At 37.3% G+C, this 23,909-nt stretch overlaps 1 protein-coding gene across 1 annotated transcript in view; it reads left to right on the top strand.

Annotated features, from left to right (window-relative positions):
* LOC150083068 (aconitate hydratase, mitochondrial-like) overlaps positions 1-23,909 on the top strand; it is a 305,010-nt gene that overhangs the window by 157,112 nt on the left and 123,989 nt on the right. Inside the window, exon 11 of the mRNA XM_090377767.1 lies at positions 12,222-12,326. Within this exon, the coding sequence (XP_090233893.1) occupies positions 12,222-12,326 (105 nt within the window). The remainder of the gene's footprint in view (positions 1-12,221; positions 12,327-23,909) is intronic.

Below are 23,909 nucleotides of genomic sequence, written 5' to 3'. Positions count from 1 at the left end.
ATGTGTCTACATTGATCATTCCCTTGATCAATGTGGAAGCTTGAACAAGCTGACTGGAATGCCTACAAGCAGCTGGCCTGCTCCAATGCACTCACAGTCATTCAGATGTCAATCAGTGATGCAGTAGCACACACCATGTGGCATATAATCCATGCAGTATATAACGTATAGTCTGCACAATTTCTATCTTTCCCAAAACCGTGATGGACCTCTGATTGTACAGCCACTAGGAAGGCACAGAAAACATTAAACCAATCACAGTTGAAATCAAATAAAATTTATATGCTTTACTGCAGTTTGTAATCATAGGGAGCATTCTGTTCTCCCTGAAGACCAACACTGAGTATTCAGTGCTATGGCTTGGATTTTATTTGAGTTTATGTTAAGCTCATAGGCAAATGCCATTATCTGTTGGATCTGTCTAAATTGCTAATATCTTTTGAAACTGTAGCATCACCTGAGCTGGCAAATCCATTATTCATTTAAACTAGAATAAGCTGTTTCAAAGGTGCTGGTGTCTCATCAGCTGGCACATGGTCTCTATACAGAAAACACCCTTTTCAAGTTGTGCTATACAATTTAAAAAGAAATTTTCAACTTATGCAGAACTGTTCATAAAGGTATTTATCTCTAAGTTGAGTATAAATCTTAGCACCAAGTACTCAGTGTTGGTCTTTAAACACAGTCAAGCATGCATACACTTTCATTTAAAAAATATTCTTATAAATGCTAAGGCAATACAAATTTTATCAGTTGTCTGAATATCATTTTCAAATTGGAAATTTTTTGTGGACAGCTTTCAATGACTACTCAGTATTATTGAAGATAAAGAAATTGAAGCAACAGATGTTTTGCTGTATTTGTTCAATCAGTTTTGGTATGTTGACCTGCCACAAGCTGTTATTAAAGGAGAATTGATGTACAGTGGTTTATGGTGCTGAAAAGTGCAAAATGAAACTTGAAATATAATAAATTATCTTGTCACACTTGTCATTTTATCAATTCTGCATAGCAAATCTTAATGTGAGGATATTCAGCAGGTGAAAAAAAACAACAACAACAAAACCTCAGTTCAGATCTCTTTTTGATGAGATTTTGGAAATGCTCTTGATAACCAAGTCTAGAACAGCAGAGAATTGTTGTAAAGAAAACTTTTACTCAGCATTCCTGAAGAGAGCAAATCATGCAACATGTTGGCCGACAGATAATCCAAACAGAAATCTGTAGACAAAAAAAATTGTAGGCTTGCTATGCTATCAGTGAAATTTAATTTCCAATCCAATCTGGATTTTAAAAAAAAAAAAAATCTCTTTTCCAGTAATTATCTTTTTATATATATATATAAATCTCTTGCTTTATAGAAGTCAACTTTTAGCAACTGTGCATATCTTCTATCAGAAAAATGATGGAAGAATGCCAAATATTCTTGATATCAATGTCTTTTGGTCCTGACGAAATTTCTACATTTGTTCTTGGAACTCTGTGCTTCAGAATTAACTGCAGTTTTGACTTGTCTCTGTATATATACTCATATCCAGAAAGTTCCTTCAAAAAAGGGATAACAAATCCCACTCTCTTCCTATTATCATACCTTTGCATTTACCTCAGTCCTTTTCAGATTAATGGAGAAATCCAATAACCAATTAATGCACTAAGTAGTAAACCTAATTTGCTTATTGATACTTAACAAAATGAGACTACACCCTACATATAGTTGTATATCACCTTGAAGCTTTCTATCTGATTAATGATCGCCAGTGTGATATTTTTGTATATATTACTAATTTTTGGACAAATTTGGTTGAAAAGTTTGGAGAAGCTCAAGTAGTTACTCTCAACATTTAAAGCTTTTAATCATATTTAGCATAAAGGTCTCCTCAACAACCTGGGGGGGGGAGGATACACAGAATAATAGAGTAACAGTAGCCACGGGCAGAGGTAAAAGTGATTCTTGCACTACTTCTATTGAAATGCAATTGAGCAGCAGTTTGGAAAGCAAGGCAATGGGAATTCCCAGGACTGCTGGGAGTCACAGTGGAACAAGTAAATACATGGGCTGTGTTAGGGTAACTAAGAGTAGAAACAGGTGCATGTATACTTGCATGTACACCAATGTGAGGAGTATAGCTAATAAATTCAATGAGCTTGAAGTGCTAGTCAAGACATCAAAGGCAGATATTGTTGGGATATCAGAGACATGGTGTCAAGCAGACATAAGCAGTGCAGAACTGGAATTTGGGAAGTACAATGTGTCCAGAAAGGATAGATAGGACAGGAAGGGAGGAGGGGTTATGCTGTTAATTAAGAAACACATCAAATCTAAGGAAGTGCATCCAATTGATGTGGGGAGACAATGCAATGTTGAATCTGTTTGGTGTGACATAACCACTGGGAAAGGAAAAATGAGAGTAGGTGTGTATTATAGGCCTAATAAATCTGATGAGTATAATGAGCAATTGTGCAGAGAAATAGAGTGGGCCAATAAATTAGAGTGTCTTATAATGGGGGATTTTAATTTCCCAGATATTGACTGGAATTTCCGGTTTGGTCACTCGCACACACTAGCAAGGCTTTTGTGGATTAATCGGATGATTGTTTTCTACATCAGCATGTTCGGGAGGCAACTAGAGGGAGTAATACTCTTGATGTGATTATCAGTAGTGATCCTTCATGCATTAAGAATCTGCAAATAAAGGAACCACTAGGTGGCAGTGATCACAGTGTGCTGAAGTGGGATTTACTCAAAGACGTAACTACCATGGGGGGTAAAGGGAAGGGTTTCTGCTTTCGTAAAGTTGACTACGATGGTCTGAGACAGTATTTAAATTCTGTACAGTGGGACCAACTGATGATGTTACCAACAGCAAATTCAAAATGGGAAGCATTCAAAGAATTTATCTTGGAAGCTACTAGGCTTTACATACCAACTAAGAAATATTGTTCAAGGTTTAGACCTAAATGGATGTCAGATGAACTAATGAGACATATGGCAGAGAAGAAAAATGCATGGAATACATATAAATTAATGGGTGACATGGAAGCCTATGATAGATATAAGCTGGTCTGTAACCAAGTCACAAAGGAGATTAGGCAGGCAAAGGCAGATTATGAGAAATCCTTGACAAAGAATGCAAAGAAAAGCAGAAAAGAGTTCTTTACCTATGTAAACTCTAGAAGGAAAGGGATGAATCAGATTGGTACACTGGATACTGATGATTCAACTGTTGATGATCCAGCTCAGGGGGCTAACAAAGGAAACGAGTATTTTGCATCTACATTCACACGTGAGGAGTTATTCAGGAAGGGGAATGCCAGAGGTGAAGTAAACTCTGGCAGTGAGCTAGATGATTTTGTAATAACTGAGAGGAAAGTGGAGGAGAAATTGTTGAAGATAAAAAAAAAAAAGGCACCCTGGGTGGATGGGATCTATCCAGTTATATTAAAGGAGGCAGCAAAGGAAATAAGTAAATCCTTAGCCATAATTATGAGAGCTTCTTTGGACTCCGGGGAGGTACCCATGGACTCGAGATGTGCAAATGTGACCCCAATTCACAAAGGAGGATCAAAGGGCGACCCAAGTAATTACAGACCTGTTAGTTTAACTTCTGTTCCAGGAAAATTAATGGCGGCACTGGTTAAAGGAGCACTGCAGGGTCATCTAGACAAGACTTCAGTTATAGCTCGGACACAGCATGTTTTTGTTAAGAGAAATCCTTGCCTGACCAATTTGATTGGGTACTATGATGTGGTCACAAAGGAACTGGATGCAGGGAATAACTTTGATATCATATATTTGGATCTTAGAAAGGCTTTTGATATGATATCATATATTTGGATCTTAGAAAGGCTTTTGATATGATATCATATATTTTAATCTTAGAAAGGCTTTTGATACTGTTGCACATGGGAGACTGCAAGACTGCTGCACAAATTATAATAACTGAGAGTAATAACAGTGTGGCATTGGAGGCAGATTGCTGCTATGGATAAAGGGATGGTTGAGTAGGAGAAGACAGAGAGTGGTAAATCAATGGACACTGTTCATCGTGGACTAATGTTTTTAGTGGAGTCCTTAAGGGTTCAGGGTTGGGTCCATTGTCGTTTTCTGTATTTATAAATGATATTGATGATGGTATATCAAGCTTAATGTTCAAGTTTGCAGACGATATGAAGGTTGGCAGTGTTTTTTTTTGTTTTTTTTTCTTATTGTTTTATTATAAATAATTCTTTTCAGTTTAACATTTCATATTTTATTGTACAAAGTTACGTTTTTATCAGTTTTATTCGGTGAAATTTTATCGTTTTATTTATTTCATTTATCTACATCATTATTTTAATATAACATAACAACATAACACTATTTATATTTTTAATAACGGTTGGTGTATGATTGTGCAGTTATTATGAATATGTGGGCAGGGTTGTTAAGGGCACTAATGACAGTACGCTGCTGCAACAGGATCTAGAAAAGTTTAGCAGATGGGCTGAGAGGTGGCAAATGTAGTTTAACATTGACAAATATAAAGTACTACATATGAGAAGCAGTAACCCCAGAATGACGTATCAACTCTGTGGTACTACACTGACAGTGGTGGAAAATGAAAAGGACCTGTGGTAATTGTGCAGGCAGATATAAAATTTTCTGAGCAGTGCAGACTGTCTGCAAGAGTAGCTCATAGTGTCTTGTCAATGATATACAGGAATTTTTCTAGCAGGGATAAGGAGGTGATTATCCCTTTGTTTAAGGCAGTGTTCAGGTCACACCTTGAGTACTGTATACAGGTCTGGAGGACTCATTTTAAGAAGAATGTAGAGCTGTTGGAATGAGTATAGAGAAGGGCAACAAGATTAGTGAATGGAACAAAGGGTTGCTCTTATGAAGAAAGGCTTAAGTTTTGCAAATTAAAGTGTCTGGAGACTAGGCACCTGAGAGGTGATCTGATTGAGTTGTATAAAGCCTTGAATGGTTTGAGCATGCTCAGTGCTGATGAGATTCTTCCTCTTGCTCAGAAATGGTGCCTCCGTAGCCAGGTGGGCAGGAGCAGCAGTGCGTAGCACACGCTTCTTGATTAGACTGGGGTTCAAGCCCTTGACCACCAAATACGGAGGATGCGGAAAGGTCAGGGAATGACCACCGCATATTCCTGGAGCAGTTTGGCCTTAGTTGCTAATGCTCCTAAAAAAACCAAACAAACAAAACTTGCTTAGAATAATCACCCGAGAGGGCATAAATTCAGATCGAGGAAAGACAGATGTGGGATAGATGTCCGGAAGTTTGCCTTTAGCCAGCGGGTAGTTGGTTGTTGGAACAGACTTCCATCCTTTGTTGTGGAAGTTGATAGCCTAAATAAATTTAAGGCTAAACTGGACAGGTATTTGGAACAAACGGAGGGGTGAAATGGGAGTTGGTTTTTTTTTTTGGCTGATGGTGCATAAGCTTGCTTTCTTGCATCATATGCCTCTTCTAATACTAATGCTAAAAATGCTAATACCCTTTTAATCCTATGTATTAATTCTCTTTGATTGATTGGAAACTGTGTTTATCTTTTTGCTGGTGATAATACACTACATTCTGCTTAACAAATTATTGAATATCTTTTTTTTTTTCTTTTTTTTTATGTAAACCCCAAATACGAGAGGTATTAGAACCTATAGTACTTTGTACTGTGCTTGAGTTGCAGGTTGAGAAGGTGAAAGAAGATATTTGTTGACATTGGACTTGAACTTCTGTAGACTGTAATTTTCGGGAAATACATATGAAGGAAAGTTGTTCCAGAAAACGGCTGTTGAATGAATGAACAAGGAAGATGAGAAGTTGGTTCTGTGAGTTTCGAGTTGGACAGTAAATGGATGTTCGCTGGTGGCAGCACGTGTTCGGACTGTTTTGAAAGAGAGAGCGGGAATTATAGAAGCCAATTCAGAAGAACAGTGCCCATGGAAGTATCTGTAGAAGAGGCATGCAGCAGAAACAGTACGCCTATGAGACAGCAAGTGAGTTACTTTGTTAAATATGAATCATTAATTAACCTAACTGCCCTCTTCTGAATGGAATCAAGAAGCCTGAGAGAGGTTTTGGCGTCACCACCCCAGATGTGGGAACAATATTCCATGGCAGGGCGGATTTGAGATTTGTACAGAGTGAGCAGCTGTTTGGAAGAAAAGTAATGACGAGAGCGAAAGAGAAAACCAAGTTTTTTAGATGCAGAGGAAGCAATATTTGTAATGTGCTTGTGCCAAGAGAGATTAGAAGTCAGGGTAATACCCAAAAGAGATATATCATTTTGCCTAGAAGTCGGAGTGTCAATTAAGATAAGCATAGGAGCAGAAAAATCCTTTTTTGCGAGATATAAGACAAGACTGAGTTTTAGAAGGATTGAAATCAACTGAGTTGTCTTTGCCCCACTGGAGAATTACCTGAAGATCGGCATTTAAGGAATTGGTAGCAGATTTTCGAGAAGTTGAAGCTGATTGAGCAGAACAAGATTTCTCAAAATGGAAAGTGGAATGCAGTGTGCTATCATCGGCAAAACTATGGATAGGATTTCCAGTCAATGGAAGAAGGTCATTAATATACAAGAGGAAAAGAGTGGGAGAAAGAACTGTAACCTAGGGGGACACCGGCATTAGTGGAGAAGTTAGAAGACAGAGAGCCATCCACCATCACCCTCAGTGAGCGATTAGAGAGAAAACTGGATAACCAATTACTAAGAACAGTTGGCAAACCATAAGATGGAAGCTTGTTTAGAAGACCTTTATGCCAAACACTATCAAAAGCCTTTGAGATGTCAAGAGCAACTACTTGTGTTTCACCGAACCTTTCTATTGAATTAGTCCATAAATGGGTAACATAAGCCAGAATATCACCAGTGGATCGACACTGACGGAATCCATACTGGCGATCGTTGATCAGACAGAAGGTTTCTAGGTAGTTTAAGAGTTGGCGGTTAATTTATTTCTCCATTACTTTAGAAAGAGTAGAAGTAATTGCAATAGGACGATAATTGGATGGGAAGGATTTGTCACCCTTTTTAGGAACTGGTTGGGTGTGAGCAAATTTCCAAGCAGAAGGAAATACACCTTTGGAATAAGAAAGTGAAAAAAGGCGGCAAAGAATAGGAGTAACTAGTAGAGAAATACCATCAGGACCTGGGGAGCTTTCTTAGCATCAAGATTCATCAAAATCCTTCTGACATTCTTTTGACGGAAGACCACAGGGTGCATTGAATGGACCGTGTTCGGAATGGTGGGAGGTGTTTTACCAAGATCATTAATATATGAGTTGGAAGAAAAATGGGATGCTAGCAGGTCAGCTTTATCTTTGGCTGAAGTGACAACAGAACCATCTGGTTTGGACAGAGGTGGGAGCAGAGATGGGCAACAGTTGCGGCCAATAGCTTTGGCAAGAGACCAGAATGCTCAGCTACCATTAGGTCAGGAAGCAAGTTTTCTACTCTCAGCCTGTTCAACTTTAATTTGGATTGATTAATAACTGCTTTACAATTGTTCCGAGCTTTGGTGTATGCAGAAAATGAAACTGGAGAATTAGAAACAAGCCAATTACGATATGCAACATTCTTTTCTCGAACAGCCTTAGCACATTTATTGGAAAACCAAGGTTTAGATAAAGGACGAGATTTTAAAGTGGAGTGTGGGATAAAGGATTCCATTCCTTCAAGAATAATTTCACTGACACGATCTGAGCAAACATTGACATCAGAATTTTTTAAACAGTAATCCGACCAAGGAAAAGGAGAAAGAAGTCTCGCAGGTCATGGTCATCCCATTTTGCGTTCTTGTAATGCCAAACAATACGAGGTTGGGAATAGCCATGAGATAAATGTTCCATTGGAGAAGAGACAATCACCAAGTTGTGATCTGAGGTGCCTAAAGGACCTCTCACTTCGACCGTGTACTTAGAAGGGCTGTTTGTGAGAAAAAGATCAAGCGTATTGGCTATATGATTAGGATTGTCCGGTATTCTTGTAGGTAAATGAACAATCTGTGCAAGGTCATTAGTAATTGCAAAAGCCTCAGCATCTCGACCAGCTGGGTCGGTGTGACTAGAAAATGGAATCCAGCTGGGGTTGTGAACGTTAAAATCACCAAGGAAAATTACCTCACTGTTAGGAAAGTTGGACTGGAGAAAGTCAAGTTGCAAGGAGAGGAAGTCAACGAGCTCCAAGTGATTAGTGGAGTTGGAATAACGGGAATTTGACACAATGAGGTAGAGAGATTTTAAGCCAGAGAAGATCAAAGAGAGGAGATTCCAAATTGCCAAGTCTCTGACAGGGAATATCAGAATGGACATATGCATAAGTACCACCTTTGAGGTGAAAAAAATCATACAGCGAATAATTTGGGCATCTGAGATGAGCAGTAGTTGAATCAACCGATAACTGAGATTCTGTCAGAAAAAGTACATGGGGGTTTGGCAGACTGCAATGGAAATGGACATCGTTGAGATTAGAATTGAGACCACGTATATTTGTGAAATGAATTAGGAAGTGCTTGGGAGGTGTAGATCTTTTTGCAGATAAGCTTGCTCTATTAGTTTGACAATTCATGGTGTATTCATTAGTAAGAAAAAGTTGGTGGGACATGATGTATGAAGTAATGAAATTTTTGGATATGGCGTACATATGGTAAGAATATACCCAGATCTAACCCTATTCTTTAAAGGCTGATCTCTGGCCTGTGAAAAGAAGAAAACGTAGTAATTTTAATCCTTCTAAATAAAACTCAGTCCAGTCTTATTTCTTGCAAAAAAAAAAAAAAAACTGCTGCTGTACTCATCTTTAACACTGATAAAACCTGTGCTGTGGATTGCAGCTTTTCTTTGTCTTCATATTTTCCCTCCTGTGATAATACCATCTTTTTTATATGTACATAGTAGGCCCTCTGGCTTTGCAGTTCAATGCAATCAGTTGTTCCTTTATTATTTTAGTTTAATTCTGGCTTTACTTTTATTTTTGTATTGGCTTTCACATTACTGGTTTATCTGTATCCTTATTATATATGCCATCTTTCAACTAACTACTCTCTAATCCATAACTGATTTATATTTTATCCTCTGGGTTTTCAACATGTTTTCTTCTGTTAGAGGAGTTTTTAACAGGATTTAACAGCGTTGGATGTAATAGTAATGGTAAGTATAAGCCTTTTATCTCTAACCTTGGAGGTCCTTTAATATACAACCTTAAATTCAATGAATGTAGCAGTAAACTTTGCAAAACATATCTTTTCAAGGATTGTAAATTAAATTACCAAAGTGATATTGCACATAAAACAGAAAATTCCATATACGTAGTTGGCATACATGGGAAATATGCCAAGCTCAGTCTGTAGCACAAATAAAAAATCCACTCCACTTAAGAATGTATGATTGTAGGTTTTACAGTAATGATTTCAGATCTGATAATGTTATTGAATTAATCTACTTTGATAAATGTGATTTACATTATCAGTATTAAAATCTTATGATCACAGATGCAACCATTATCAGAGGACACAGTGAGGATATTTGTATGCTCTTACATTATATGAAACAATGTACCCTTATTGTCTTAATAATGAATTTAACAAAGGATATGGTTTGAGTAAAACTAACAATGAAAGTGAAGTACAGTGGTGCCTCGCAATTCGACTGTAATCTGTCGCCGAATTAGAATCGAATTGGGAATTTGTCGAATTGCGGGTCAATATTTTCCATATAAGTTTATGGCAAATTGATTAATTTGTTGTCGGAGAGAAATACACAATATTATTGACTTTATTATATTCTACCATATAACAAACAAAATTACAAAATACATAATGAGTACATACATTTTATTGAGCCTTAGACTTTGGAAGGATGTTTTATTTATCTTGTTCTACCCCTTCTCTTCTCCTCTTGGCTTGAATGGGGATGAGGAATTGATCAAGGGTGTACTGTCTCTCCCTCTTTTTCAAGATAGCCTTGAAGTGATGCATAGTAGTGTTGTTAAACAAGTCTGTCATTCTAGTTACAACAGCAGTGTTGGGGTGCCATTTTAAACAAGCAGACTGCACCTTCTCCCAGTGGAATAAAATTTCTTTAATGGCAGCTGTTAGCATCGGCCCCTTTTTCCTGTCTTCTTCTTCTTCTTCTTCTTCACGTGAAATTTCCTTTTCTCTCCTTTGCTTCCTGTTTGCTGAGTGTTTTGAGTTCTTCCACGGTTGGTTCGTCATCGTGATCTTCCACAAACTCTTCCACATCAGCCTCATCAACTTCTCCTATGTCGAGGTTCTCCGCCGTCGAAATGATTTCTCGCATGGCCGCAGCTGCTTCTGATTCTTCAGTGGCTTGGACTGCACTGTTGTCATCCCGAAAAAAGGAAGGAACAAGTTTCTTCCATGATGCACGAAGGGTCCTCTGTGTCACTCCCTCCCAGGCAGTTTTAATAAATGAAATGGTATGAAGAATATTGAACTCAGTCTTTCAGAACTGCTTCAGTGTCTTATCAGAAGAATGAGTCACGTCGAAAATCTGTGAAAACAAAGCCTTGGTGTAAAGTTTTTTAAAACAGGCAATTACTTCTTGATCCATGGGTTGGATCAGTGATGTGGTTTGGAGGCAAAAACTGGACTTTGATGAAATCAAAGTCAATTTCAAGAATGTTTGCCAAGTCTTGGGGGTGGGCACTAGCATTGTCAAGAATCAGCAGTGCTTTCAAAGGTAAATTGTTGTCAATGAGGAATTTTTTTACGCTCGGGGCAAACTCCTCAAAAATCCAATCTTTGAAGACTTTCTGGTCTACCCAGGCTTTTGCATTGGATCTCCACATCACTGGCAGTTTGGACTTGATGATTTTCTTCCCAAAGCGCCGAGGATTTTTAGAGTGGTAAATGAGAAGTGGCTTTATTTTAAAGTCTCCGCTTGCATTAGCTGCCAATAACAAGGTAAGGCTATCTTTCATAGGCTTATGTTCTGGGAGCGTCACTTCTTCTTGCGTGATGTATGTTCGATTTGGAAAGCGCTTCCAAAATAACCCAGTTTCATCCCCGTTAAAAATTTGCTGCGGCAAGTAGCCTTCCTTCATGATTAAATCTTCAAATTTTTTCACAAACTCTTCTGCAGCCTTTTTATCTGCACTAGCTGCTTCCCCATGTCTGAGAACACTATGGATACCTGTTCTACCTTTGAATCTGTGAAACCACCCACGACTTGCCTTGAATTTATCTGTTTGATCTGAGATATGGCCTGGAATTTTCTTCTGCAATTCTTCAAAAATTAACCTAGCCTTCTCACAGATCATTGCCTGAGTTACTGGATCTGCTTTCATCTGTCTTTCTCTAATCCAGGTAAGAAGCTGCTTTTTCATTTCTTTATTGATTAAAGATCTGTTTCTGTCAGAAATTTTCATTGCTCCAGCGAACACCCCTAGCACCTATAATCTTGTCTCTTTGTTTCCAAAAAGTTGCCATGGTTGACCTAGGGATGCCATACTCTTGAACTACATCTGTAATTGTTCTACCTTTCTGCACTTTATCTATAATTTCTTTCTTCTTTTCTATGCTCAACCAAGTGTGTTTCTTTCCTGAATTATTCTGCTGTTCACTTCTCTTTGGACCCATTATAAAATTTCACTCAAAAAATGAATAACTGCCAAAGCACAAAATTTTTTACTTTGAGAAATGCAGAATTATAAATTAGCACAAACAACTCGAGCAAACATGAACTCAGACTACGATTATCAACAAGATAATGTTGTCTCATAACTGAGGAAGAACTGACGGCATACCTGTAGCTATCTTTGAGGGCGGCTAACGTAGCTGAACATCTATCATTGGTTAAATGTTACTCCTGCTGTTTAATACAATTGGTTAAAATGTATTAAGCAACCGTCACTATTTAGTAACGTTAAACGCAGCTACGTAGTCCAACAAAGAATTCTATCGTGCAATATCATGTAGCGTTTGCGCTGGCCCGCGAAATCCGACTGTCGAATTGCGAGGCACCACTGTATATAAATGATTTAATGTTATCTTAACCAACTCAAGGATTAAGAAATAAAAGTCAGTAATAAACATTTCAGTTTTAATAATTTATGAGAATGAAAATATATTAAGAAATTTTATTTTTAAGAATTATTATATATTATCATTAAATGATAACACAATAATTATCAATTAATACAGTATATCTAAGTGATTAAAAGATAATTTATTATTAATATTCCCCCCACCCCTCCTGTAAATAGGTATGGGTACCATTTGCAATATGGGTGCAGAAATTGGTGCTACTACTTCTCTTTTTCCTTACAATAAAAGAATGAAGGACTACCTAATAGCTACAAACAGAAAAGGTATGTGTTGTTATATATACAGGGCATTCATAAGTTTCTTGTATAGTAATGGTATCGGTATAATGGTTTGCTTGCATGATTTCCATTAAGTATTTTCTTAGTGTTCTGTCCATTATATATAAATTGTCCACTGTATACAAATGCTACTTGGAAATCTTTTATTCGTTCTGTCTTCACCTATTGATTGTGAAAAGGTGCAAAGGAATTTAATGGGCAAAGATGTTTGGAAAGTGTTAAGGTGTTTCAAGTGTTGTTAGGAAACCACTTTGAGGTCAGTTTGAACCTGATAAAATTATCAATATGGTTGTTAGAGGATGACCTCGTTTCCTAAGCACTTTATCTATTTTTTTTTTTTTTTTTTTTTTATGAAAACCCCAAACACGAAAGGTATCAAAACCTATAGTACTTAGTACCATGCATGGGTTGAAGGAGAAGTATGGGGGAGGGGGGTGCCGGAAACTTTGCTCTAGAGACTAAACATGGGTTTCACCACTTCAAGCCTCCAATAAGCAAAGTGGTGGTATTTCACCGGTTGATGAAAGTCATCTACCACCTACAAGTGCTGTGCTGCAATTGCTTACGTCACTGGTGTAAGAAGTGTATCATCAGTCTTGCCTTGTGGTTAATTACATCAAGTAGTTGTTTATGGAATGATCATATACTATACAGGAAACTTGTTAAATGATCCATTCAGTAATTGTTTTTATGAAGCCTCTGAACTGATAAAATATGAAATTTAATTGACATTTCTTCCTAAAGTCACATTCTTTATTGAACCCATGTTACTGATAAACAAACATTATTCTGGTTTCATTCTTCAGAATAAACATTTAATCGTGCTGTTTCATTTTGTACCAGTAAAAAGTCTTCGTTTTGCTTAAAATTCTTAATAAATTTTAAACATTAAACTTAATTAATTTTGTTTAAATGTTATAATATTCTTAATCTTTATGTTAGAGTAAACCTTCCTTGACCTCAAGTTTTCCAACCATGTATTTGATGTAAAGCAGTTTTATGTTTTACTAAAATTTTGCAATCTGCCATTTTTCGTGTGTGTGTGTGTGTGTGTGTGTGTGTGTGTGTGTGTGTGTAAGCTAGAAGTAATAAAGCAAGGAAAAAAGTGCAAACAGATAGAATTGTAAAGAACACAAAGTGCTAAAACTAGTAAGAAAAGGTAGTAGGAATTAGAAAATTTAAGGTGAAGGATAGGGAAAGAATGTGAAGAACCCTAAAAGATGCATCGAATTATCTGAAATTAAAAGCTTAATTAATAAGCCAATTAGAAGGAAAGAAGCTATAAGGGAGAGAAAAAAATATATATAATAAAAATTAATAAATTTTTAAGGAAAAAGCTAGCATCAAGTTGAATGTGGGAAAATAATTTGATGTTATAAAAACCTAATAATAAGGGAAAGAAAAATAAAGGTTAAAATATTTGAAATATTTGATGCATGTTGTTAAAAGATTGATACATAATGCAGGTATTTCATTGGGGGACAACACCTGATTATGTATCAATGAACTACGTATGCATACTTATAGTTATGAAGAAAAATATTAAAAGAAACTCCAACAAATTCTAAGTGGGAAGCATTCAAGCAACTAATCGTAGAAGCTACTAGGCTTTTCATACCAATAAAGAAATATTCTTCAAGGTTTAGGCCTAAATGGATGTCAGATGAACTAATCAGACTCGTGACAGAGAAGAAAAATGCATGGGATACATATAAATTATCATCTGACCCAAAAGCCTGCCTATAGCAGATATAATCTAGTCTGTAATCAGTCACAAAGCACGTTAGGTGAGTGAAAGCAGATTACGAGAAATCTTTGGCAAAAGATGCTAAGAAAAACAGCAAGGACTTCTTTACTTATATAAACTCTATAAGGAAGGGGATGAATCAGATTGGTCCACTTGATATCAGTGGTTCAAGTGTTGATGATCCTGCTCAGATAACTGATAATCTGAATGAGTATTTTGCATCTACATTCACACATGCGGAGTTATTAAGTGAGGAAAATGCCAGAAGTTTATCAAACTGTAACAAGGTGCTTAATGGTTTTGTAATAACTGAGAGCAAATTGGAGGAGAAATTATTATTATTATTATTATTACAGTCAGTCCCCGTATAACATGTGTTTACACTACACGGATTCGTTCATACACGATTTATAAATAGGGGATTGATATCGCGTATAATACGAACCGAATTCGCTTATGCACGATTCGCCTTTGTGTTTACAAGAAATGGCAGTCGAACGTGGAATCACCCCAGCTGAACGCAACGTGATAGGAATGAAGAGAAGATTCTGAAAATTTATTTGTTTTTTATATCAGTGAAGGAGAAACACATTTCACCATAATAACATAAAAACCGACACAATTCCAGCTATTAGTATTATCGCAAATTCAATTAGATCGAGTTTATTACCAGTTTATAATAGATTCCACTAGCAGAAATGCAACTGGAAATTGTTTTTATTGTTTATGGTAGTAACCCCCAGAAATGTGCTTTAGTAAACTGTGAGGTGTTCATAATGTCTCTGCCTTTACGTTTTGTTTATTCAGTTGCTACACACACTCAGCTTTGTTTATGTGTATCAAGCGTGCCTCCTCATTTTGTAATTGTGCTTTATTCCCTAAAAATGAGTAAAATACTTAAAAAGGTGTGAAAAGGAAGTTTCCTGGAAGACACTACAGATTCAGACAGAAAAAGAAAAGCAATATCGATAGACAGAGGCAGAGTGGGTCCAAAATTCTTATCTGGGAAAATTTGTAGCGGCCTCATACCTAGTGTTTATGGCCAAAATCACACTAGCTTCCAGCCCACTGGGGTTTCCCAGGTATGGCGTATGGCCAGTCCACCTCTGTCGATAGAGAAAAAGTATCAAATTGTAAAACACTGAGCGAAATGAAAGACCATGTAATATTGCACGTGCTACAAGCCTAAATGAGGCAATCTCGAGAATTAGAAAGAATGCAGAGAAAATAAAAACAACTTTCACAGCAGGAACAAATCAAAGTGTAATAAAATCTATTAGATCAAGACAAAGAATTGGCAGAGATGGAACGGCTGTCATCTGTTTGGATAGAAAATAAACAAAGAACAAGTTTGCTTACAATAGAAGCATTTTCAAATGTGTGTTCAGTCTCAGGTGGTTGGCACCTAACCCTATTTTTCACATAGGGCCTATTATTTATATTGCATGATCTATCGTGAACTATCGTGCTATACAAGGACTGACTGTATTAGCTATATGGTGCAAGGAAGCCTGAGGCTTATGCTGCACCAGCCAAAAAAAAAAATGCCTGAGTTACCCTGTGAGAGAGAGAGAGAGAGAGAGAGAGAGAGAGAGAGAGAGAGAGAGAGAGAGAGTCAAAAGTAGAAGGGAATCACCAAGAAAGAGAAGAATGATGATATCCAGCTCAGGACCCTGGGTGTGCCAAGCCCATACTCACCAGATGTCAGCCGATGGGGTTAAATTTTGTTGAAGTTAAGCCTAAGAAAGGCACCTGGGGTGGCAAAGGAAGTAAGCAAACACTTAGCTATAATTATGAGAGCATCCTTGGACTCAGGGGAAGTCCCCACGGATTGGAGATGTGCAAATGTATGCCCAATTCACAAAGGGGGATCTGTGGATGACACAAATAATTAATAGCTGGAGCAAAAGTTAAACCAGGTAGTTTAACTTTTGCTCCGGGGGAAAATAATGGAGTCAATGGTTAAAGATGCATTGCAGGATGATGTAGACAAGACTGCAATAATAATTCAGACACAGCATGGGTTTGTTAAAGAAAAGTCTTGTCTGACAAATTTGATTGGATACTATGATGTGGTTACAAAGGAACTGAATGCAAAAAATTATTTTTATATCATTTACTTGGATTTCAGAAAAGCTTTTGACACTTGCTCATGGAAGACTAGTGTACAAATTGGAGAAATATGGTATTAAGAGTAAGTTACTACAATGGATAAAAGGGTGGTTGAGTGGGAGAAGACATTGAGTGGTAATCAATGGATGCTGCTCTTCGTGGACTAATGTTATTAGTTGAGTCCCGTGGGGTTTAGTGTTGGGCCCACTGTTGTTAATAGTAATAATAATAGTAATGGAGGCATGTGATGCAAGAAAGCAAGCGTGGGAGCTTATGTAGCATTTAAGCTATCAACTTCCACGATAGATGGAAGTGTGTTTCAGCAATTAACCACCCGCTGGCTAAAGGCAAATTTCTGCACATCTATTCTACAACTGTCTTTCCTCAATGTGTCCCCTCAGGTTCATAATCTGAGCAAGCCGAAGAATCCCATCAGAATTCTGCGTGCTCAACCCATCCATTCAAGGCCTTATACACCTCTATCACATCACCTTGCAGGGGCCTAGTCTCGTGACACTGCAATTTGCAGAACTTAAGACTTTCTTAGTAAGAGGACCACTTTGTTCCCCTCACCAATCTTGTTGCTCTTCTGTGTATACGCTCAAGCAACTGAACATCTTTCCTAAAATGAGGCCTTCAGACCTGTACGTAGTACTCAAAGAAGTTTTGCCCTAACCATTGCCTTATGCAAATTGATAATCACCTCCTTTTTCCCTACTAGCAAAATTCCTGTATATCATTGACAATACCCTATGATCTGCTCTGGCAGTCTGTCTGCATTGCTCAGAAAACTTCATATCTGACTGCACAATTACTCCCAGATCTTTCATTTTCTACCACCCTAAGTGTAGTACCACACAGTTGGTATGTTTCTTTGGGATTGCTTCTACCCGTGTTCAGTACTTTGCATTTGTCAATGTTAAACTTCAGTTGCCACTTCTCAGCCCATCTGCTAAAATTTTCAAGATCCTGTTGCAGTAGTACATTGCCATTACTGTCATTAACAATCCTGCAAACTCCTGCATTAAGCCTGATATACCTTCATCAATATCATTGATAAATATACAAAACAACAACGGTGGGTCCAACACCAAACCTTGGATGACTCTGCTAATAACATTAGTCCACGAAGAGCAGCATCTATTGATTACCACTCTGTATTCTCTCACTCAACCACCCTGTTTTATATATTTATCAGTGATGCTGATGAAGATATATCAGGTTTAATGTCAAAGTTTGCAGATGATACATAGATTGGCAGGGTTGTTAATGGCAGTGTGCTATTGAAACAGGATCTAGAAAATTTCGGCCTGACCATTGCCTTGTAATAAGGCAATGGTCAGGCCACACCTTGAGTACTATGTATAGGTCTGGAGGCCTCATTTTAAGAAGGATGTAGAGTTGCTTTAGCGTTTACAGAGAAGAGTATCAAGACCGGTGAGGGGAACAAAGGGGTCCTCTTAAAAAGAAGGCCTTAAGTTCTGCAAATTGCAGTGTCACAGGACTAGGCACCTGCAAGGTGATCTTTTTGAGTTGTATAAGGCCTTGAATGGGTTGAGCACGCTGAATTCTGATGGGATTCTTCCACTTGCTCATATTACAAACCTGAGGGAGCGTAAATTCAAATTAAGGAAAGATGGCTGTAGAATAGATGTGTGGAAATTTGCCTTTGCCAGCGGGTGATTAATTCCTGGAACAAGCTTTCATCTGTCATTGTGAAAGTTGATAGCTTGAATAAATTCAAGGAGGAACTGGACAAACGTTTAGAGGGAATGGATGTCTGAATTTTTTTTTTTTTTTTTTTTTTTTGGGTTGATGCTACATAAGCTCATATGCTTGCTTTCTTGCATCACATGCCTTTTTTTTTTTTTTTTTTTTTTTTTTGCTTATTAAAAGGAGAGTGAAAGCTATAAATCTTCCATAAAAATTAGTAGGGTAGCTCCCCCAACAACACAGTGTTCATAAATAAAATTAAGGCGATTAAATGAGAGATAACATAAAATAAAAGTGCAAGGAAAAAGTCAAATCTTGAGTAATAGTGGGTTGGTGACAAATAATTTGTGAATAAAATTTTTTTGAGTAAAAATTTGGTAAATATGTAATTTTGTATGTCAAAAAAAAAATAAAGCTAGCAAATGGACAGGAAATAAAGCATGGTAATGGAAGGGAAAAGTAGTGAAATGAAAGAGTAGAAGATAGCATAAAAGAAGGAAACTAAGAGTGTCCGTATTGCCCTCGTGTTGCACTAATAGCTCAATGGACGGAAGAATGAAGAGTAGAAAGCGAAAAGATATAAAGTAAAGAGAAAAATGTAAAGGATACTTGGGCAAGCTAGGGACACAAGGACCCAACCTCTTAGAGAGGACTCTGGCTGGGTGAGTATTAGTAGAAGAAGAATCTAATACCATATGCCTGTAATGTGTTTTTGGGGGGGGGGGGGATTTTTTTTGGAATGCCTAAAATATAAAACCAAATATATAAAACAAACAAATCTAAAAAAAAAAGGAGCTGGAATACAGAGAAATATTCAGTTGTGAATAAGACTGCAGAGAAAGATAAATACCCTGAATTTCCGAGAATTGTATCATGTTTCCTTTAAAGCAAGAAACAGAGTAGAGTTATATAATACCAGTTGATGAAATTTGAGATTACCTAGGAATTTCACATTTCTAACCCTTTTTCACGATAGTATGTTACATTAATGGCTAGCATCACAAATAGAAATATAAACAAAAGATAATATTTATTAATAGTTAAGGCAAAGCAAAGCTAACTAATATTTGACAGGTGCTCTCAGAATATTCTAGAATGAGCATTTGCAACCTTTATACAACAGATTTGGTAAACACGACAATTATGGCTGAAATATTATCAGAAGCCCTCGGTTTGCTTCAGCTTGTCATTTTAAATGGAGAAAAAAAATGAAAAGTTCACCAGGTGCAAACTAATATTTAATTGAATCGCCTCTGGCCCTGATGACAGCAGCACACCATCGAGGCATTGACAAGATCAATTTCTGAAGATAATCAACTGATAGTTTGTGGTTCCAAACACGGATTATAGCTTCCTGAAGTTCACGAAGGGTCTTTGATTTCTTTCTGGCAACTGCAGATTCCATATGATGCCAACAGTTCTCTATAGGATTCAGGTCCGGGCTGTTTCCTTTGACAGTAATGTGTTTACAAATGTAAACACGTTACTCAGAAACCTCTAATGCAGAAATGAAGCTTTACACTTTTCGCCCAATGACAAGGAGCAGAGTCGTCCTGAAAGATGCAGTTACTTGGCAGGTTGAAATGGTCTCTAATCTTGGCAGCAATTTTTCTTCCAATTTGGCCAAATATCCATTGGCATTTATGGAACCTTTTATAAATTGCAGGTGACCTACTCCGTGATATGAAATGCACCCCCCCATATCATTTGGCAGGTAGAGAATTTCACTGTAGACACCATACAGTCTGGATGGTATTCTTCACCACGTCTGCAGTGAATCGTTTGTCCCCCATCAGAGCCATGCAGGTTGAATTTCTTCTTATCTGAGAAAATAACTGACTTCCACTGCCTGGGGGTCCATTTGACATGCTCCTTACACCAAATGAATCGGGCTTTTTTATTTTTTATGTTGAGGAGGGGCTTCTTCTTAGGATGACAGATGCCTCTTCAAAAATGAACTACAAGTCCATTTTTGAAGAGGCATCCGTGACCTGCAGCCCGTCTGCACTGCTCGGCGAACTTCTTATTTGGCTGCACAATTACCCCCAGGTCTTTTCCACTTCCCTGAGTGTAGTACTACACAATTAGTACATTTCTGTTCAGTTATTGCTACCCATATGCAATACGCTTGTCAACATTAAACTTCAGTTGTCACTTCTCAGCCCATTTGCCCAACTTATCTAGATCCAGTTGGAGTAGCACTCTCTTTACTGTTGTTAACAACCCTGCCAACCTTTGTTTCTTCTGTAACTTGGACATTAAACCTGATATACCTTCATCAATATCATTAATAAATATACAAAACAACAATGGGCCCAACACTGAACCCTGGGGAACTCCACTAATAATATTTGACCACAAAGAGCAGTGTCCATTGATTACCACTCTCTGTCCTCCTACTCAACCATTCCTTTATCCATTGTAGCAACTTACCCTTAATACCGTACCTCTCCAATTTGTACAGCAGTCTTTCATGTGCAGCAGTATCAAAAGCTTTCCTGAAATTCAAGTACAGTCAGTCCTTGTATAGTATGATATTTATGTTCCTAGAAACCCTTGTGCAATGCAAAATCGTGCAATATAAATAACAGGCCCTATGGGGAAAAATAGGGTTAGGTGCTGACCACCCAAAATTGAACACCCATTTGTAACCAACCACCATAAATAATCATAATAATATACTTACGTATTTTATTATGGCTATTACATAATAAAACATTGCTAATTCTTTTGCTTCTATCATAAGAAAACTTGTTCTTTGTTTGATCTTCTATCCAAACAGATGACAGCCATTCCATCTCTTCCAATTCTTTGTTTCTTTATCCAGTTGCGTATCCAGGTATCATTGTAAGAGGGGACATGGCAACCAGTTCCAGGTAAATTTGTGTGTGGAGGGGGGGGGGGGGTATGGTGACCAGGATTTTGAGTTTTTTTTTTTTAAAACACCTTCTGCCTTCTGTTTCTTTAATTTCAATTTTTTGGTTAAGGGGGGCATATGCCCTCTCCGCCCACCCCTGAATATGCCCCCGTCTTGGTCAAATCAATTTTGTTACACTTTGAGTTGTTCCTGCTATGAAAGTTGTTTTTATTTTCTCTGAATTCTTTTTAATTCTCGGCATTGCCTCATTTAGGCCTGTAGCATGTGTAATTTCACATAGTCATTCATTTTGCTCAAAGGGTTTCACAATTTCATATTTTTTCTCTATCGACAGAAGCGGACTGGCCATAAGCCTTACCAGAGAAACCCCGGTGGGCCGGAGGCCAGAAGACGATGGAGGCCGGTGTGATTTTGGCCATAAACGCTAGTATGAGGCCGCTACAAATTTTCACTTTTACAAATTTTTGACCCAGTCAGTCTCTGTCTATCGATATTGCTTTTCTTTTTCTGTCTGAATCTGTAGTGTCTTCACCAGGACACTTCCTTTTCACACCGTTTTAAGTATTTTACTCATTTTTAGGGAATAAAGCACAATTACAAAATGAGGAGACACGCTTGATACACATAAACAAAGCTGAGTGTGTGTAGCAACTGAATAAACAAACCGTAAAGGCAGAGACACTCTGTGAACACCTCACATTTTACTAAAGCACATTTCTGGGGGTTACTACCATAAACAATAAAAACAATTTCCAGTTGCATTTCTGCTAGTGGAATCTATTATAAACTGGTAATAAACTCGATCTAATTGAATTTGCGATAATACTAATAGCTGGAATTGTGTTGGTTTTTACGTTATTATGGTGAAATGTGTTTCTCCTTCACTGATATAAAAAACAAATAAATTTTCAGAATCTTCTCTTCATTCCTATCATGTTGCGTTCAGCTGGGGTGATTCCACGTTCGACTGCCATTTCTTGTAAACACAAAGGCGAATCGTGCAGAAGCAAATTCGGTTTGTGTTATATACGATATCGTTCCCTTATTTATGAATCGTGTATGAACGAATTCGTGTAGTGTAAATGCGTGTTATATGAGGACTGACTGTACTTAGTACACTCTTATTCTATTAATTTGCCCTTCAGGCTCTGTGGGATAGCTTTTATAGTATAAAATATATATATACAGTAAACCCCCACTATTCGCGGTATCTGTATTCGCGGTTTCGCATATTCGCGATCGCTGATTTCAATATAAAATGAAACCTAAAAAAATGTGAATTTTAAAGCGCCGTGAATATTTTCCGCCATAAAAAACATGGGCGTGGCTAAAATTATCTTGCCCGGTCAAAACAGCGCTCGGTGGGTGGGGAGAGAGGGGGACAAAATCGCGAGCGTGGATGTTTCTCGCTAATCCTTGTTCAGTATGTGTTATGCGTTTGTCATGGAAGGTTTCATCGTTTGCTTTTAATTTATATGCTTATAAATTGATATGCTTACAAAAATGATAAATCTACCGTTTGCAGTGTAAAACAGACTTTTTCGAGTGTGTTAACGGAAGAAAGTGCCTTTATTGTGGACAAGTTCTTTCTAACCCGTACAAAAATATGGCTACGAATAAAAAGAGAAATGTGAAAAGATCAAAGAAGGTGATGACATTAGCGAATAAAATTGAGTTATTAGATAAAATTTCTAATGGTGAAAGTGTCTCCTCAGTGGCAAAACATTATAAAATCAATGAGTCAACGGTACGATCAATCAAAAATCGGAAGAAAAAATCCGCCGTAGTGTCCGCGAAAACGCGCTAATTGTTTCAAAAATTTGCTCTGTAACTCGTGATGTTAAATTAGAAAAAATGGAAAAAGCTTTAAATCTGTGGATAGAAGACCGAACTCAAAATAAAATTCCATTAAGTTCACTCATCATTCGTGAAAAGGCAAAACTCCTTTATCAACACTTTAGCGAAACTAGTGATAGCACTGGCGGGATGTTTTTGTTGATAGCAAGCAAAGGCGCTGGTTTGAAATATTTGTTTGAAATTTCTAATAAATATTACATTTAATATTAAATTGTTTCTTATTTTCATTTCGATGCCATATGCTTGCATTTCACTATGTACTGTCTATGTACAGTCATATTATGAATGTACATATAATACATACATAGACAAAATTTTAGACTAGTTTTTCTTATATATTTCATACTTTGGAACGGAACCCCTTTATTATGGGAGCCATAACTCAGTATTCGCGTTTTCGGTATTCACGACATTTCTCAGGAACGTAACCCCCGCGAATAGCGGGGGTTTACTGTACATATAATATTGATAAAAATAATAGGATATAATGACATTACTGAGCATCTAAGCAAGCAAAAAAAAGTATTAAATTATTAAACTGGGTCATGGATCTGGGGCTCTACTAGTTATAGCAGAAATACCCAGCAACCATAATGAAATATAGACAAATGAATTTTATCAGTGTATTGGGTAAGGATGCTGACCTGTTAAGTGTAATTACTGTGGAAAAAATTGAGAATACCTTGCTGGCATGCCCAATTTTTTCCATTGTAATTACACTTCACAGGTCAGCACCCCTAACCAGTGCACTGATAAAATTCATTTGCATATATATTTATATATACGTTCATTCCGAGCTCCTTAAGCAAAAGAACATGACAGTTATTTCACTCACCTTCTGTACATTATGTGGTTGTCTAGTGGACAGTGCAAAGGGACCGGATATATTTATGGTCTACACCAGCAGTGTATTGGGTATTACTTATCATGCTGATTTAAAAGACACCATAATCACAGTGCATCTAAAGAGTAATTGCCACCGAATTTTATATAACTTGAAGAGTGTGGTTTGCTAGTCAAATCACATTTGATTTGAATGTGGTTCAAGCTCACGACTGCTCTGTTTATAGGGACCACTTCAGTTACAGGGGCTTTATAACCAATCATTTTTGACAAAAATGTAGTCATTGCCATATTTAGCAGTCACACAGGCTTGAACCATATCCAGATCAAATGCATATGGTATTGCAAGCGTTGTCTGGCTATATCAGACCATCACTAGCATATACAGTCACTCCTTGTCTTAACAATGTAGTTCCAT

The sequence above is a fragment of the Mastigoproctus giganteus genome, chromosome 7, assembly GCF_048544385.1.
Source record: "Mastigoproctus giganteus isolate SK-2022 chromosome 7, ASM4854438v1, whole genome shotgun sequence".
NCBI classification, from domain to species: domain Eukaryota; kingdom Metazoa; phylum Arthropoda; class Arachnida; order Uropygi; family Thelyphonidae; genus Mastigoproctus; species Mastigoproctus giganteus.
Note: the sequence above shows the minus strand (reverse complement) of the source record. Positions and strands in the feature narration are given on the sequence as shown.